Source organism: Falco biarmicus, chromosome 7 (genome assembly GCF_023638135.1).
Source record: "Falco biarmicus isolate bFalBia1 chromosome 7, bFalBia1.pri, whole genome shotgun sequence".
In the NCBI taxonomy this organism is placed as follows: Eukaryota; Metazoa; Chordata; class Aves; order Falconiformes; family Falconidae; genus Falco; species Falco biarmicus.
Window position 1 is genome coordinate 32,612,523 of NC_079294.1, and position 19,970 is coordinate 32,632,492.

General features: G+C 40.6%; 1 protein-coding gene across 2 annotated transcripts in view; it reads right to left on the minus strand.

Annotated features, from left to right (window-relative positions):
* The window catches only part of CLMN (calmin), a 77,102-nt gene that overhangs the window by 20,988 nt on the left and 36,144 nt on the right, over nt 1-19,970 (minus strand). For both annotated transcript variants that reach the window (XM_056345017.1, XM_056345018.1), the window contains exons 2-3: nt 4,142-4,203; nt 1,455-1,550 (exon numbers count right to left, since the gene is read on the minus strand). In XM_056345017.1, the coding sequence (XP_056200992.1) occupies nt 1,455-1,550; nt 4,142-4,203 (158 nt within the window). The remainder of the gene's footprint in view (nt 1-1,454; nt 1,551-4,141; nt 4,204-19,970) is intronic.

Below are 19,970 nucleotides of genomic sequence, written 5' to 3' on the forward strand. Positions count from 1 at the left end.
AAGCTTAAAAAACTACAAACAGAGGCAAAATAAGCTAAGGAAAACTATCTAGGTAAAATAATTGCCATCTCTTCTGATCAGAAAAGTGCTTCAACTACGTGATCTGCCCTTAGTGTAGCAAAACAGGGTTAGCAACCAGCTTTTCTGCTCTCCAGATGTTATCACCCTTTAGACCTGCCACGTTGATTATTTATGCAGTCACTCCCCAGCCATGTTCAGTCACAGGATCAAATTTACCTGAAAATTCATAATAATAGATTTTTTTTTTCTCTTGAATTAAATTAAATGATCCTAATTAGGAAGCATGAGCAGTTTTCATAGCAGGCACATAGGTGGGAGGCAGAAACCTTCACTGGCAGAAATGAAACAGATTTGTTGTGTGCCTGTCTGCCTGCAATTCCTCTTTGGCACACTGTTTTTTCCAGATGCATGCAGGAACATTTACCTGCCAGTGCAACAAGTTTGGCCAGCTGACCTTACCTCCTTCCTTGCCCTCCTCCCTGACCTCCCAGGGTATAACCTCGGGTCTGTCATGATGTTTCTGCCCCTTCAACTCCTTTCCAGCCTGGCGCTCTGCATTCTGTATGAACGCACACAGAGACACTGCTGCTTCTGCTACAGCTCCTCAAAACTGCAAGAATATTAAAAAACGGTAGTTCTGACCATGTGACCACAGCGGCCATACATGCTGCAGTACGCAGATGGTTCAGTCACTGAAGAGTCACTGCAAGTGCATCTGCAGTGGTGAGACAGCTGCAGAGCAGGTCTCTCTTATCCAAGTATGATACCCACAGAGAAGAGGGTACTTGCTGACAAGAATGATGTAGAAAGAAAACATGAAAGTCAACTGCAATTGGTCATTTATATTTGCACTGGGTGTTTCCATTTCTGGTATGTGAAACTTTATACAGCTCCTACCAAGAAAGGAGGAGAGAAAAAAATTCTGATAAGGGAAGCTTTGCCCTTCTAATATAGATCACATCAGTAAGACTAATGAAACCTGAGCCAGGATACCAGAACTAAACTCACAACTACACCAGGTACCAGCAGACCTATGAAGCATCATAATGATCTTAGACAAAATAGAAACAGAATTTATAGATTAAAAAAAGTAATACAGCAAATATGTCTTTTCTTAATAATGTGACTGGGGTGATCTCCAAATGGAATATGTGAGCATTAATGTATTAAAGCCTTAAAAACCCTGAGGGGTAGGAATGTTTACACTTATCACAGACCATTTACACCTCATTGTTTTACATTTCCTTGAAACCTAAGTTACAACTCAGGACAGCAACCTGTAACATAAGGAAATCTGAACAAAGTTGCTGAAATAACTACTATAACCAAGACATGGGACCAAATTCACCTTTATTCCTTGGATGTCTATACACTGTTGCTTGTAACACACAGAGCTCCATACCTACAGAGGTTTCTCCCTCTTGCACACATACCAGCTTTTGTCCTGACAGGACTTCCAGCAGCGCCATCAAGATTTTGCCATCTTGTATATCAATAAACAAGTCTTTCACTTTCAGAGGAGGCTTGCGCTGTGAAGAAAAGAAACCAGGTAGTTTTTAAAGCAGTACTGCTTGGTAAGTCATCATTATTTCAGAGCGTAAGAAGAATTTTACAAGACAGAGGCACTAGAAGTACATCTTAGCCTGCAGGAAGAAAGGGCTGACTATTATTCACATCAGTGGCAATTCTGTCCTAGGAACATCAGAGCTAAAACTCAGATGTGGTATTCTTGTAACTGAGATCAGACACGGACTTATTCCAGATTTCCTGTAACAGAATCTCACCCTAAATACTCTGCTTTAGGAAGCGACCACCCAAGGGTTGGATGCTGATCCCTTAGACTAAGTCAAGTCCAGCAGAAACAAATACCTCTTTATGCTGAAATAAATCCATGATCTAGCTGGCCACAATGACGTGTCTCCTCTGTGAGGTTTCTGGTGGTGCCATTCTGTTTCCCAGCATTTTCTAAGTACTTTAAGTAGCAACTTCTTGTATTGTGTCTCTCTCGTCTCAGCAAATCTCCAAAAGGAACCATCTCCTCACTTCACCAAGGTGTCTGATGATGTGTGCACTGTGAGGCACACAGCCAAGTAAGCTCAGCCCTTAGGGGTAGTCTCAGCTGCAGCGATTATACTCTGTTCAGGTGTTACTCACGTGTCCCTGAAGAACCCAATCTTTTTATCTTTGGTTGGGCAATGCACTACTGTTTGATTAAGCACTGCTTCTGGCAAACTGGGACCACACATTTTCATTACTAGCCTTTAATCTAAAAAAGAGTAAAAAACAATGCTTCATACTGAAAAAAAGCTAAGTATTATCCATTTCAAAATGAAATAATCTATATGAAAGCCTCAAACCCAAACCTTTTTTATTCTTTCAGTACTTAAGACAAGAACAACCAGAACTCAGAAGCTGCAGACTACTCCTGATTATCCCATGACCAGCAGAACCTCTCAAAAGATGACCCAGATAGGATGGTCTGCTCAAAAAGGGGACACTGCACACCTTAAGTTTCCTGAATAAGTACGAGAAGGCAACTTCACTGCTGCTTTTAAAAGAAAGAAGCCACTCTGCAAGAAGTGCTTCTTTGAGGATAAAGACAGAAGCCACCTTACTTCATGAGTGTCCTTGGGGAATCACCTGTAATTAGAGTGCTCTAGCAAAGCTCTCGTTATTTACATAGGTATGTTTATTATGCCACTTCCAGGAAAAACATTAATATAGCATCAAACTTTTGCCCTTTCTTCAGAAAAGCATTTTTCTTTGTTGAACCAGAGAGGAAAATAATTTGTATGCACTCCAGAGAAAACAGTTCACCTGCCCACAAAGTTTCTAAGACTTCATATGCTTGGCACAGCAGAATTAACAGCACCCTACAGGCTTTTTTATGATCTAATACCTTCTGTAAATCAAAGACCTCCTCCACAGTCACATACTTGATAACCCTTTTTGACAACTTCCAAAATCACAGTTAGTTGAAAGCCCTAGAGCCTGATTCATGAAGGCATCACGTAACAACGCCTTCGTTCTGAAAGACCTTTGGGAGCAATTGCTAGCCAAAACATTTTCAACCAGCCTTATTCTGATTTTCCAGTGAGATTTAAGAGGATACCTTTGTTCCTTCAGCAAGACTCACTGCAGAGTGGTGGACTTCAGCAACATATTTATGTGATGCTTTTCTTCTAAAACCCTTTACTTTACTACGTCTAAAATGCAATCACTTCCCAACAACTACAGGAGCTAGACTGAGAGTCAGCTTGTAGCCCAAACTTTGTCCCAGTCTGTACTTTATGAAATTTAGCTACAGATACTAAAAGCACTGTGAAGTTCAAACTCCAGCCCAAGCTGGGACTTCATCTAGATCAGGAAGCTGGTCTCATTCCTTGATCCTCCACTAAACATTGCTGCTGTCTCAGTAATATTAAGATTTTTTTTCCTCTTTTTTCATCCTCAACAGCAGGAAAGTTGTCCTCTGGATGGCAGGCTACTCAGGATAATTAGTACTTACCTACTATCAATAAGAACGGTAAATTAAGTTCAATAGCCATATTATGGTGTGATTAAGAAACAATTACATCTTAAATTCCAAAAACAATTACATCTTAAAGTCCAAAAATTAGTTTTCTAACATAAGTGGGTATGTAAAGAGCCCATCACACAGCTCCTACAAAACATGACTAACAAGGAATGTTTCCTGTCTGCAGATGTGGGAAGAAGCCAGGTTCTGAAGAACATGTCTTTGGCCATGGTGCCTCAGATGTTTGACCTTCCAGGCCAAGGAAGAACACAGTCATCATCACCTCAGAGCAGCCTCAACCACATTTGATTTTATTTGGGTACATTCTATGGGGAAATTCCAGCCTCATTATAACAGTCAGCAGCATTAAAGACTTCAATGCACCTGAGATGAACTAAAGCCAGCCAAGTATTCATTGCACCTGAAAAGCAATTTTCATTTACCCAGAAACATGCTTTCAGCTTCCCCTCATTCCCCTCCAAACATCCCCATATGCACAGAAGTCAACTTTGTTTCCAAATTTTAACTATCAAAAGAATTAACTGCAACATGTCTATGGTTGTGTCCTTGTATCCCAATATCAAGACTGTTTGTCAGCCTTACCTTTCCCAAATGCAGATTTATCCATCTGGTAAAGGTCCTCTTCTGTACATTTTCCCGTTCCACTGGAAATATCAGAAACAAAAAACAGTACTTAAGTTTCCAGAAGAGGGAAAGCTGGTAGGAAATTTCAAAAACTGATGCCAAAACCCTCAGAATTCATGACAGCCCTGTGAGTAAAACAAATATATTCAAAATCGGGAGATATAAGGTTGAGCTATGATATTTTATTCTATTTCTTTGCCCAGACATGATCTATATACTTGTAGATGCATTCTAAAGGATGTCAGAAGAAATCTCTCTTAGTTTTGCAATCTTCCATGTAGCTTTTGAGAGGTGAACATCCATGTGTTGTGCACAGCTCTCCAGTGATGTTAGCCTCTGAGCAGGCAGCTTGACCCTTCTATGTCAATTTATAGGATTATTACTCTGACACCCTCATGCAAATTGGGCTGGTGTGGATTCCAATGTACTTACTTGCATGCACAAGGAAACAAGATCACATTAGCCAACACAACAATTTTGTCTTCATTCTTATGAATGGAAAAGCCTCATCAAATCTCATATTCCCAAGCTCCTAAGCAGTGCATTTAAAATCAAAATTCCAAGTCCCTAAATTGAAAAGTCATTTTATTTATATTGCAATAAGATGAGGAGTGCTTGTTCCTTGCCAGAAGTGCTGTATGCTAGGTGCTGTACAAACAGCTCTTGGGCCAGCTGACGAGTTTTTAATCACATCTGCCATTTCCTGAATCCATTTCCATAGTGAACTACAGCAAAAGTGTAAGGGGAATCATATTACTGACCAACTCTCATTTACCTTCTAATATAAAGAAGTAAACCATATATTTAATATAAATGAAGTAGACTGACAAAGTAATATTTCATTTTAGAGACAATTATTCTCGAGTGGTTCTCAAATTTCACTTGAATTAAGGAAATCTGGCAATTTATGAACAAAACCTATTAAATCTAGTTATATGCTGTATTTCAATTTACTCATAGAGCATATCAAATACATTTTAAAACCATTTTGTGTTTCTTCAGCCCTACAAAAATAGCTAACCGATCTACTGGGAAATCACATTCTGTAAAAGTCAGGTTTGTTTTTATTGGTCAGACTAATTATAGATTAAGTAGTAGCTTCCGTAAATCAAACTAATATTCTTCTTTTTGATCATTTTAACTGAAGGGTCAGCAGTCTCTAATCATATGTATAATTGTTTTCTGTATTTTGATGCATTGGAACAGAGCTTTCAGCATGAATTACATCTGTCACCAATGGCTGTTCAGGCCTTTTAAGTCCTCTTGTTCCTGTAAAACCTGATTTTATGTAAGATTGGTTAAAAAAATTCATTACCCCTCAAGTGCTTTAGAAAACATGGAAAATGCCAAACTAATTATTGCTGTTGGCTTTTCCTTTAAAATATCTTAGAAGAATGTGCACAGATTTGAAACAGCTCTCTACAAATGACACTGTAAATTATATTACAGATCCAGAATATCTGTAAAAAACCCATAGCATTTACCACCTACAAATCTTGAAGTACGATAAACTAAGAGACGTCACATATTTCCTGGGCTTCCCTTCCTTCAGCACCTCGGCCCCACAACTGGCTTTCCATGCACTCACACATCCACGGCTGAGGAGCAGAAGTGCTATGTGTCACCTAGGGTGTAGCTTCCACAATCAATCTGTTAAAATTAACTTTGAGGGTGGGTGGAGGTTAATGTTCAGCCAGATCTGTTTCCCGATATACTTCTTTTCATTCAAACACATGTATTGGTGCAAAGGGGAAGGCAGAATGGGTGCAGGAGCTAGCAGCAGGCAACGGTGCCACCTCTTTCTTAAGCTTCTCTGAAATGCTCAGGAATACTCGGATGGGCACTGCCAGGTTTTGGAGAGGACAGGAGACCTTATCAAATGGGCTGGGTATACAGACTTCTAATGTCTAACAAAATCAGAAAGAAATCACAGGAAGGTACACAGAAGCAAAATAAATATTTTCTGATTTCACCAGAGGCTTGGTTTCCTCGTTTTGGGTCCTATTTTTCATCAGTCACTTTGGCAACCTTCATTTTCAGGGTAAATAAGGATGCAAAAGAGAGCTGTGTTTATTTACAGATCATCCATAAAGCTAAGCACACATTGGCTCCTAATTTTGCTGCAGAAATTCTGCCATCGACGCAAATTAGAGGTGCACATATGCCTCAAAGGATGGGAGAGCCAAGCTGGTATTACCGCTTCAGGAAGCTCACATATGAAAAAAAAAAAAAAGGGAAAAAAAAATAAAGGAAAAAAAGCAAAAGCACATTCAGGAAAGCATTTGCATATATACACAGGTTTCTGACACGAAACCAGTGGACATTTCTACAGCAAATAGCCTCTTTCCCGTAAGAACGATAACCCCAGAATGGACACTATCTGATCCTGTAATAGTCTAAAGCAATAGTAACTGGACAGGGAACAGGAAAGGGGAGGAAATGCGTTTATAAAATCCCTAAGGCAGACAAACTCCTAATGCAGTCCATATGCTCAATGGTAGAGTTAATGGGAAAAGTTCAGCACAGGTATTTACCGATGTGTGCCTTTAACTGTTATTCTCCTCCAGCTTTGTGGACCTCCCAGTTTCCGTACAGCCCCTCTTCTCCACCACCTTTTCATTTGAGACGATTGTAGAGACTCTATAAACTTTATACAGTTTCTATAAATTAAATGGAATCTTTTTTTCTCCTTCGCACCTACTATTGTATAAAAGTGAAGAAAATCATTCAAGTCTAAAGTTCCTAGGCTTATGTATATAGTTTACTGAAACTGCACTGTGTTTACTGGGCAGCTAGAGAGCAATAACACCATTATAAAATAATAATTACACAGACCATATGGCTGGCCTGCACACAAATCTTATGCTGGAAAAGAAGGATGCCTGCTGTGAGGGTTTGATTCAAAGATCTAATGCTGGAACACAGTAAAAAGTTAGGAATTGCCATTTTGGTTCAGCTCAGATCCTGACATAAGAGAAAAGTCATAAAGAGAAATTTTGACCACAACACAGAAACTGAGTCTTCCCTATTCTTCCAATAAGCCCAACCGCAACGTGGTTTTCCACGGTAGGGTCTAAGATGTTGCAGAGGCACAGTATTTATATTAAAGTACACAGGTAAGGCACTGACTGGCACTAGCTGCAATAATTTAGAGGGGAAGAAACCCCTAGAGAAGGAAAAGGTTTACTGCTAGGATGATGAGCCTACTGCATAACCCACACAGTTCTCTACCCCACAACTGTGTTCTGGAGGACAGCAGAATTTGGCAGAGTTTGGTTCTGCCACCGTATCTGCACCCTAGTTTGCAAATAAATATTCACAAAGATAGATACTCGGGTCTGTCACATCTTACGGCAACGGCAACTAATTTGTCACCGAATAAAAGTAACTAGTTCAAAAAGCACTTGGGCAAATTCAGGGTCAAGCTGTTAATGGACAAGAGAGTTCGGCTGCTCTCCTTTGTGGCACTGTTTCCTTCCCTACCAGCCTAAAAATTCCTCAGGCATTTCCTGCTAATGCCATTCCTTCCTCCTTCAGATCTCCTCAAAGGTCACTACTGTTGCAATACCTGCAAGAAGCCAATCCCCTAACAACCTCTACATTCAACAGCAAATTTGAGATAGCAAATATTGATTTCCTTTTAAATACTATTTATTCTGTTGTTGTAGAACAAGTTACGAATAATTCTCTGAGGCACACCACCATGGGGCTGGGCACATGAAGGAACTATGAAATGTGGAAGCTGATTTGAGTGGAACAATTGTCGGTGCGTAATTACATGGCTTCAGCAAACTGCTTGATTTGCATGTATGGATATTACTCCAAAGCAAAGCAGAAGGTCACTTAAATTTACTTCCAAAGCTATTAGCATTTCATCCAGGATATCATCATCAGATGATGTTAAAACCTTCACAACAGGCCAAGCTGGCTTTTAAATCCACTTGCAACTTACCTTCAAGACATGTTGCTAACCACTAGTTTTATAACACACACAAAAGCCAGCTTCCTTGTTTCTACTGCAAGTTATAACCTCTATAGATACAAAACATACCTGTTATTAACATTAAGCAACTTTTCAAGACAGAATTGGTGGTGTTGGCCACCAGACTGTGACAGAGGATGCTTTGACTGCCCTTGGCTTCAGAGGCAATAACTTGTGAGGAGAATCGTCCTATATCCACTTCATCAGTAACCAGTGGCCAGCCCAGAACCAGCTCATAATGTGTATGGCTCTGGAGGTATCTGAGCATCTACCAAAGTCTTGCATCAGGAGAAAATGGCACTTCTGATTACACAACAAAAATATATGAGCAAATGTATGATATTTAACTACAGCCTAACGCCAAGATGAAGCATGGTTCATACACCCTAAGTCCTGGGAAATGCAAATCCCTCTCCTTCTGCCTTCTTCACCCCAGAACCCTGGTTCACCTAGCCAAGCAACAGTCTGTAATGAACACACATCAAACAATCTACTTTTGAATTACCCCAACTCCAGGCCATTAAGTAAAACAAGAAGCGGATTTTAGCCTGGGCTTCATGATGTTCCTACACTGTGACTCTGCCTAGGTATTTCCGATTACTAGTCATTATACCATCAAGTCCAGATACTGTTTTCTCTGCAAACTTAATGTTCATGAAGGAAGCCAGACTGACACCTTCGAACTAAAATTGCTCATGTGCTGCCTGCAACGTTCCAAGTTTGTGCTACTGTGTCTCAAACACTGAAAAGTGTGTTTCCAGACGTGAAAGCCCATGTTGTTTTTACAGATCATGACCAGGCTGCCAGCAATACCATTAGCTAAAGAGAACTTCTTAGGTTTTTGGTTTAATTACGTTCATTAGACCCAGACTGATAGCACTGACTAGCCAGGGTGGATTTTGGTGTCAAACCAGCAAAAAAAGGGTGACGTCTGACTAAGATCTGCTTCTGTATACAGCGCAGCTGGGACACATGAATCCTAGCATGCTGTTCTACATTTTTTTGCTGTTCTACCTTTTTTTGCCTATATCAATGCAAGTAATTGCATATCCCTCACAGGCAAATAAAGGCCATGCTACTGGTTATCGTATGCAGTCAGCCATTAGATACAGAATGTCGATGTTAGGTATGGGGTACCAACCAACAGCTGTAAGGAAACACAGACCCTTGTCCAGGAGAACTTTTACTGTTCAAACAGAACAGGTGGGACAAAGTCCAGATGCACAGACAAAAGACAGGGCACATGCAAGCAACACATCCAACACGGGAAGGGTGATTAGAGGTGAGCTGTAACAAAAACAAAAAAAGGGGGGGGGGGGTGAGAAGGGGAGACTGGGTGGGGGGTAGCAACTGACAGCAAAGCGAATGGAGACTTTAAGATGAAATATGTAAAGTAGGGCAGGGCTAAGTGCATGTAAATATTCTACTTTTGCTTCACTGCAACACAGAGTTACATTAAACACATTGAACTATGAACCCTCAGAGACTTCATCTGTATTATATACTTTCACAAGAGGCTGAAAAAATAGCTCACAATATAAGACAACGTGTAGGAAAACACGTTCCTCTCCAGTCTATATGGTGCAGTCCAGCTACATTGCTCAGTGAGCACTCGGTACTTACAAGAAAATCTCCATATTTGTAGGGGTGTGAATTTTAATGGAATAATCAAAGTATAAGCAACAATTTTATCCAAACTGCCCACAAAATTCATTTTATAAGCTTCTGAATTCCAGGGAATTATATATTTTCCTTATGCTTAAGAAACCCCCAAACAGCTTAGAAGAATTTTCTTTTTGATCTATACAGGGGTTGAAGGCTTTGTTGTGTACCATATGCCAATTTGATGTAATTTGGAGCACATGAAATACTAAATCTTAAAAACTCTGGTTTTCTAAAGGAAACATTAACTACACTATATAATGTGAGAATGCTCTCAAGTTACCTCCTATGAAACAGGGCCTCTAAGCCTTCCAGATGAAGTTGTTAAGTTAATTGTTTGTTGAAACTAACCCATTTATTAGGGTCCTTATTAAATTTCTATGGCAGGTGTTGAAAGCTTGAGGCTTTTTCATTCCATCAAAGTTGCAGAGTCTGAGTCTTAGTGGTTTAAAATTCTTTAAAACTCAGGTTGGTGCTGCAGAACACAAACATCGCACCATCACAGGCATTACATTTTCATTAGCTGCAGCTAAACAGGTTTCTTTTGGAGTTCAGTGTCTGGTTATACCAAAATATTTACTGCTGCAATTGGTATATTAGGATTACATACACCAGACAAATATTGCAGGATGAATATGAGATTTCTAAAAAACTCTTAGCGCTTCAATCCTCACAATGTCTGAGACAGATGTTCCTCTTACCAAAGTATTAGAAAGATGCATTTACTTGTAAATTCTACTGGGCTCTGGAAGAGAAATCCTACATAAAATATTACTACTAGAGCTGATCAAAATAGCTTGCAATGAGAGGGATTTATTTCCCTCCCCTTGAAAACTAATTTGGTCATGGCAGATGGTAGAGATTCCCCTCCCTGTACCCTTCAATCACAAAGCAAACATCTTTGTTCTCATAACTTTTTATACACATGGAAAATGTTATTGAACAGATTAACAAAATTTCTCATTTACATACCAGGAATGTTCTTATGAAACAAAAACTGACAATTTAAAAAAAGAGGAATACCATTCTGTTCTGAACACTTTGAATGAAACAAACCAGTGTTTACTGGGAAGGTTACTGGACCCAACAAAGTAGTAATTCGGTTAAATTCAGTGGGTTTGGAACTGATCTAACAAGTGATTTAAGTGTTGATCCAGCAAGGGGTTTTCAGACTCTGCACACCTTTTGTGGTATGTTACATCTGTACAAGGAGTGAAATACCTCCTTCTGTACGTGAAAATTAACAGGATTTACTATTAGCAGCAATGGCATTAGGAGCGATGCATATTTACAACATCTTGGTTTGAGAGTTGCTCCTAGCCCAGGGTTTGCTGTGTTACAGTGCCATTTGCTGCACTAGTACTAGTTTCTACAAACAGTTCACCTCCTCAGTCTGCTGATGTTTCTTGGGAGTATTTAGGTCCCCAGGTCTGCAGTGGACAAAATGCACAACGCTTGCCATTTCTGGAGCGTTGAACTCTGCTTCAAAGGGCAATGCTTAACTTCAGTTTCAACCTCTTGCACCTTTTCTACCTACTTGAGTATATCAGGTCTGATTCTCTTCACTTGCCCAAAAATAAAATCAGGAGTGCCCTTCTGAAATGAACAAAATTATAGTCACTGCATTCAGCAAGGTACCAGTTCACCCTCTCTTCTTGTTACTTAGAGGAATGGGAATGGCTCCTGAATCAAGTTCAAATCAACATGGTTTTACCAGCACTAGCACAGCCCTTTCCCTCCCACACAGAAAAGAATGCCTTGTACCTATACCAGTATTCATGTGTCACTCCTAACTGAAGATCTCTGTGCTCATCCTTTAGCACCTAAGAAGAAAACAACATCTTCCAGAGGCCACCCTACCTCAACCAAGTAAGGGCTAGTCACAAAGTCCAGGCTTTTTCATCTCCACTGCTCTGCATTTATCCTTGTTTGCTGTGGCAAACCTAGAAAGCCTAGACTGTGAAAAATTCCTTTTGTTTATGTTTTTTTCCTTCCAGAAAGGAAAAAAATCCATTTAGCTGGTTAATTTTGTTGAGACATCCAACGCTGAAATGCAGTAATATATTCTGGTTTACATCAGTTCTGACAAACGTGCTAAAGCCTGAATAATTTGAGATGAGAAAAAAAGCCCAACAAAACCCACACTATGTGTCAGGGTTGTTTCTTGACATTCAGGGTCAGATGAGAACTAGCATGGGCCTAGAGTCCCACTGTTCCCTATGTCCATCAGTTAATGTTAATAGGTTGGTGGTTAACTGTACTTCAATGCATTTGAAACCACTGTAACTGAATTTGCGAGTAGAAGGAATAAAATGCAGGCACAGGAGATCTGCAACACATCCACTTCCAACAGAAGTCCTGGGCAGCTTCCTGAGCTCCTTTACAGGAGTCAGCCTTTAATACAAAATTTGAACTCTCACAATTAGTAACCAGGACCTTCAAAGAACGACAGGGTGGTACAGAAGGGCTGAGGAGACAACTGCTGGAGACGTATAATCTTCCTTGGAATTTGCCTTTACCTGTGGGAAACTTGTACTTAGTAGTTTCCTTTCCACAATCGGGTAAGGAAAAGCAACCACAAATGTGGTGTGACACAGAACTACCTTGCAGAAGCCATGAAATCACAAAGAATTGCTTATTGGGGTGCCTGTGGCTTCTGGATTTCTCCTTCCTGCTTCCCCCATTGTCCCCAAACAACTCGGGGACATTACCCAGCCAGTACATTACCCAAACCAAGAAATGCTTATGAAGCCTTCTGGACAGGACACTGCAGCGCTAGGAGAGGTTCAGAAGTAAAATGTGATTACACATGTGCAGTACTGCAAAAACAGTATTGAAAGCCAGAAAGGGTAACCCACTGCACGGACCACCAAAACCTACTGCAATGTTCAAGAAAGGCAGCAGCCTCAGATGGGTGTCCCCAGTGAAAAAGACACAGAATCACACTGCATTCTGCCTTTCTCCCACTTATCCATCCCTTTAATATCTCCTATCAAAGCCATTAAGTGGCACAGAAGAAACAAAACGAGGACCATGGTAGTCAGATGAATATTAGAAACATGCAGAAATACATGCAACTCCAATAGCAAAAGACTGAAGAGATTTGCAGAGATTAATACTAACTAGCACAAAATCCTGTGGCTTTGAAGGAATAAGCAGATGCTTTGTCCATTGTAGGCCAGACACGTGATCTGAAGCAGAAGGTACAAGACCATTCTTTGAGGGATGGAGAGGAAAACAAAACCAAAAACACAACACAAGAGACGGCAGCTATGCTGTAAGGTGCTGTGTCGCAGAGCAAGGCAACTGACATTTAAAAATGGATGAAGGCAAAGTGTAAGCTGCCAAAGTTAGATTAAAATGGCTAAAAAGTTGAACTACTGTAGAGGTCCTTTTTGAGATGCATTGTAAAATGCAAGAGCCTAGCAGCAACCAGTGGATACTTCTGAGGAGTTGCCATTTGTCTTAAATGACCTTCTGGGAAGTATGCTTCAAGAGTTACGCCTGCTTATCCAAGAAAAGTGTAGCTGCCACAGAAGTTACAGCCACATCAAGAACAGCAAAATTCTGAGTGTCCAGCTAAGTCAATCATGTAGCCTCCCTCCCCCACGAGACCCTGACCCTAACTCTGTCCCCCTCTAACCCTAACACAGGCTTTGTGGGCAGCATAGCAGAAAGCCTGGTCCCCTCTGCACATTGGTGAGCATTGCTTTAGGTAGCACACAGAACCATGAGTTGGAAGTCCTGGGCGTTACTCTGCGTGATGCTATCCAGCTGCCAAATGTTAGCAGAGAAACTATTTTTCTGAAGTCAGTAGCAGTCTTTCTTTTGCTCCAGCAGGCTTTCAGACCAGGCTATAATGTGTGAAGATCATTTGGAAATAGCATTGGCACAGCTTCCCAATTAATCAAAACTAGAAGGTGTCAGACAAAATCTTGGACTGGGCTTGGAATGAGGTGTGCTATAACACTCAGGATCCCAGTTCTTCCCAAGAGTCTCCCAGAATGTGGCAGTGACTGACTGAAGCTCTTCACAGAGCTCCACATTTTCAGCTGTATGCCGGAAGGCAGGTTTCAGCAAACCTGTCAGGATGAAAACCCAAGGAAAAGAAATGTGTATACAGGTTTTCTTGTTTTGAGGCTTCAACACTAAAATAGTACCATTTTACAGCATTAAACTAATGCCGTCAAAAGACCAGAGCACAATGAGCTGTAGACACTGCGTACATCTTCAACATGACACTATCATGCCTCCTGACTCTGTCACTGAATAGTTCACCTGTAGCCTCCAGGACAACAACCACCTTTCTACTTATTTTTTGCAATTCTTTTCTGAAATTCAAACATGAACATGGCAGGAATCATGAAAATTCACCCTTTCTCTTTCATGGCCCACACAGAACATCCACCCGGAAGAAAAAGCAAATATAAAAGAATTTGGACTTAAGTGCCAAGCAAATATTTGTGTTACTTATGGGCATTTCCAGAAACAAAATTTACCAGAGAGGCATTCCTCATGTACAGTATTACTCATAGCAAGACAATCTTCTTTCAAGCAAACAAACTGTTACAACATAGCTAGGTGTTACAGCACCTTCAACCTGATGAGCTTTGTGATCCTCCTTACCAGACTTCACACCTCTGGGGACAAGACGTAGCATTGTGTTGTGTAGCAAAGGAGAAAAGGGGACCACCAAGAGCTTCAGGGACTAATTACCATGCAAGCAACAAGCTCTTCCTTTAATATACTCAATGGTTCTCATATGGTATCATATCTTTCCAAAAGGCAAGTTTAAAAAAAATAAAGCTCATGGAAAAAACACGTATTTTGTGGCTTTGAACTGTGCTCAACATGCATAACGATCCCTCCTGAGATGGATTTAAGAGATATACTTCAAAATGGAACATAAGCCATTCTATTTGCTATGTTAGCTTGTACTCAGAACAGTAATCAGACATTCCAGAGAAAGGTGGACCTTCAAATATATGTCATAGTCCACAGCACAAGAGGAATAAAGGCACTTTGGAAAGAGAAGGAGTTTTTGTCAGAGGGTCTGGCTTCTACAGACCACCCTTTGAATCAGTCTTCTACTTATATTTTTATTTCAGTGCCCATTGAAGTTGTTTTTTCCAAGCTTCCTGGTACTCTTGGCCACTCCTGAAGACTATTAGAGAGATGAAGACAAGGAACCGTTCAGTCACTGCAGCCTGCTTGGTGGGACTTCCAAGCTGCACCATGCAGAAGCGTAGTTCTACATACCCTTTAACCCAGTACAGATCTGCACTGCCACTAAGAGGCTTAGTAAACACTTCAGCCACGGACAGCACAAGGGAGTCAAACAGCGTTTTGGTAGCAGAGCTGTCCTGCTGTGTACATCAGCCCCTGGCCTGAGAGCACTTATATATCTAATAACACTACCCTATTAGCTCACTCTTCCATCCCCCAAAAGCTTTTGAACTGCCTTGCATCTCTCACCCCAAGCCTGAATGACAGGATTCTGGTTAATGTGTGTTCCTTGCATTTTTTTATCCATTTGCCACATCAAATCATGAATGTCAATAATGGGATAATGAATAATGGGAATAATGCAGAGCATGAGGACTGACAGCATTCCTACTGCTGTAGGAGTCAGAACAACTCTAATCAGTCAGCTCCTGTTCTGTCTCTTTTTCTCACTCTGACAGGCACAACGGCCAATTCCAGCACAGAGGACAGCTGGTATGTGCTGGCTATGGCCAATAGGTGATGCATCCACCTTCTTCAGGCCTGCAGGTACCTACAGAGCTGGAATGTGCATGCTCTCCAACAGAAAGATCACTATTCGGCCTCCATTTTTCTTCATCTGTAGGATGTGAGATGGATGGATAAGCAACTGAAGAGGACAGTGAGGACACTGCTGCTTTTGGGACTACACACTCCAGTTCCTTACAGCAACTCAACTGGACAATCTAGTGAAACAGGAAAAGACACCTAAAGCACGAGGAAGGCTGTGTTGCATGCAGCCTCTGACATCAGCAACACCTTATCAACAACACTGAGATCAGCTGAGCTAATACAAGCATGGACATTTGAATTCTTGGTGAGAGAGGATGATCAGATTCTTTTCACTAAGGTCGTGTCTATGGCTTAGACTTAGAGACTTCAAAGCTGGTTTAGTACTATTTGTATAAGTCTTGTATAAGATTCTTACAAAACCCCCATGTATCTTGCAGAGCTGTATTAGAGCCGTATCAGAGCCATTCAGTCTTTGCGTGGTGTTTTAAGCAGAGAAGCTTTTGCAGATGGTCAAGGTCCTGTGCAGCAGTCGGTGCGTTGCCTTGCTCACACCATTCAGCAACTGCTTAGCTTGGAGAGTCTGGTTTTAAGGTGAGAAGCTTAACTCTTGTGAACAGGATCTATTCTTTACAGCTGTATGAAATGGCCTGAGGCAAATCAATTATTTCAGGAATATGAGACCTAACTCGGGAGTTTCAAGAGCCTGAGTCAATATATCACCAATATCTGTCATTTTGGGGTCATGGAAAGACATTATTACATCTTCCAAGGACTGTGGCAGGCCTGGAAGTGTGCATGGCAATGAGCTTCATCAAAGCACTCACAGCACACAGGGTACACGCAAAGTCAGACCAGAGAATTGCATAATCATGACTAAAACAACATGATCATACAGCCAGTTCCCCTCAAGATTAGAAACACAATGAAATCTTCATAGAGAAAAAAAAATAATCAGGAACACAACTACCTGATTGCAGCCTCTTGCATGGCAACAGGGGAACAGTAAGCCTTTAAGCAAAAGATGCTACTTTGAAACTGAGGTATCATTAAGAAAAATAAAAGGATTCCCAATGCCAGACAGCATTTAGACTCTGCTACAACGTATTGCATGGAAGGTCACGGGTACCAGAGTATGACCTCTGTTAAAAATTACTATGTAGAAGATGGTGAGGAGAGGCCTAGAGTCTTAAATGTCTGAAGGAAACCCTTTGAAACCTTAGGCAAATTTCCATGATCTGTGTGCTTCTCAACTTTAACAGTAGAATCACTCATGGTATTGAAAGGATCTTGAAATTAAACACACACACACTGACTGTAAAGACAGGCAAATACTCCTGGTGACAACTACACAGTCAGGCCCTAATGTTTATAGAATAAGCAATTCATAAAATGATTTCTGTGATGCATCTATCTAACAATATCATAACTGCTGATCAGTAACATCATTTACCCAGCCAAGAAAGGAATGCCAATGGGACAACAGTGTGTCACTCTTGTGCTAGTTTTGTTTGCACTTTGTATAAAGTTCAACCTCAGTGCAGTGAAGCTGTAAAGACAGCAACACTTTTTACTTACTAACTCTATGATACTGGAAGTAACCAAGGAGAAAAAGTACAACTGAACTTCATCAGCAGACCATTCTTCCCTTGCTCACCAACATGACATTCATAAGCAAGTCACTGGAAAATTCAGGATGGGGATTTTCTTTGGTGTAAGTTCACTTGCAAGAGAGTGAAACTTTTCATGATGATCTTTCAGTTTATTTCTCCATTAATTATAATGACTGCAATTTAACTGTAAGAATGGCTTTGAACCTGTACCTTCTTTATTCCAATTTATTTCTACAGCTGCAGAATTACATTGTTTAACTTTTCTTTCTTAAGTGGATTTCCTTTGGCTTTGGCTCCCATTTAATAAAGTGACGAGTTTACTGAAAACAGCCTTTGCAGTTTCAGTGGATTAGTTCGGTAAAGCCTAACTTGATTGAAAAATAACTTCACTCCGTGTTGCTTTACTGCCAGTCAGCTCACACTATTGACTACAGCTGTGTCTGGCTGCCAGACCAGTTATTTCACTTTTTGTTTGTTTTCAAACGGTCAGCAATAGCAATACCAATAACATGCACGCTCTTCATTTTCATGTTCTGTGGTGTGTGCAGAGGAGGTGTGACCCATCTGAGTGGAGACATCTTGTCAGAAGAGGGTTTTTCCTGCTTTGATGGGGATCAGCAGGTGATAAAAGCAAATATGGACCAAAGACAGTAATACAATTACTTACAATTCCATGCCAGATGAAACATGTCGGTGGCAATTAAGTGGGGAAAGCTTATCAGAAATCCCTAAGCACAGAATTTAATCATGATTTGATGCTATGACACCACAACCTGCTGCACACCTCTTTAAGGTCTGGAAAGCCTCCATCCCCCATTCATCTCACATCCTGCAGAGCTGGAACATGCATGCTTTCCAACATAAAGATAGCTACTTGGCCTCCATTTTTCTTCATCTGTAGGATGTGAGATGGACGGACGAGAACCCAAAGAGAACAGTGAGGACACGACACTGCTGCTTTCGGGACAACACACTCCAGTTCCTTACAGCAACTCAACTGGACAATTCAGTAAAATAGGAAAAGACACCAAAAGCACGAGGAAGGCTGCCTGCCAGTCCTCATGTCCTCTGGGCACAGCTGTGTCCCGTAGAGACTCTTCCTTGACAGCACCCACAGCTAAAGATAGGCATCAGGACTTAGCTCTTATTTGTCTGCTAAACCAAACAGATTTAATCTGTAGTTCATTTTATTATGACATAAATAATAGTTACTCTGTTCTCTCAGCACTGAAAAGGTTTAATTTTATAGCTGTCGTATGGACAGTCACATTAAACCTCACATACGTAAGCAAAGGAAGAGTCTTTGACGTTAGCAGATGAGAAGCAAGGACCATGGGCCTTTCAAACTCCCAAGACAAACTTTATCTGCCCTCTTGTACCCTGGCCAGAAAACTAAAAACAGAGATAAATGCTGACTTTTACAAATGCCAGTATTGGCTCCATTGTCTCTGCTGGTAAATTAATAACCAATTGATTTACTTCTGTGTCCACTAACAGAGGATTTCATTAAAGCTCCATTGTATAATTTCTTCTATTTATATACTTCCAGACCACATTCTCCATTTAAAAAAAAAATAATATATATATAATCAGGTATAGAAGTACAATTATATAGCAAAGCACATATTTTTGTCACAGACAAAATGCAGGCAAGAAAAAACATTGAGTTTCTGAACAAGTAAATTACAATTTACAAAATAATGAAGAGAAGTACTTAGACATCTAAATTCATAGTATTTTCAATTTCAACAGAAATCTCCTTGGTATAAACTTTGCTTATTAATTGACAGCCAACAGTCTTCTAGAGAACTTGCCTGGTAAGAGAGCTGCCAAGGAGTTAAAAGACGAAACTGTCAGGGTTCAGGAGGAAGAGCTAGCCAAAGGAAAAACTTTCAGTCAGTATGAATTGCCCCTTTTTCTCTGGACTTCTAAATGCTTAATAAATGGATTCTTGCAGTTTTAGGGGCAAAGGGAAGAAATACTGATTTTACAAACAAGTTACAGCTAATTGACTTCTCTAATGTCACACAAGAAACCAAGTTACATCTTGAGCCTTGCTCTTTTAAGTCACACTTTGCATGGCACGCAAGGATATGCTTAGAAAGCACTGCTTTGATTTCAGTTGCTATGCAAGTGACGGATCTTTAAACTGCAGCTTGTGTGGGCCCTTTTCTTAATGAAATCCACTGAGATACTGGACTCCACAGTTAAAATAGGTTTTACCATACAGGTCTAAAGTGCATAAATCTGGAGCAGAATGTACTTGCTATAAAAAGCAAGGGGGGAGGGGGGGGGGGAAGTCTTCAAACTTATATTTGTCCCAAGAGTCACATAAAATTTCATGTCTCAGGGTTGTCTTCCACAGAAACTAATGTTTCCCTGGAAACATGCTTCTAAATACAGTTGCTCCACTCATATCTTGTACTAACAGTTTGTTCTTCAAGTACAGAGACAGGCTAATCAGTGCTGAGTTAGTATCCCTTGCCTGCTGTAGTCAAATCTTGTAATTTCTCAGGATCCATCTATTTTTAATATCTGAGAGTGCAACAGTAACCTGTGGTCCAAGTTACTTCCAAAAGTCAATGGATGGAAGCCCTCACACATTAGAAGGAACCCTAATTCATTTTTGACCTCTGGCATAAAAATGGTGATGCACTCCTGCTAAATACTCTCCAAACCTGAGACAGCTGGCACTTGAGCAGGCACTTCAGGGACTCCAAGAGAGGGACTGTGCTGACTTTGTACCATGTCTGGCACA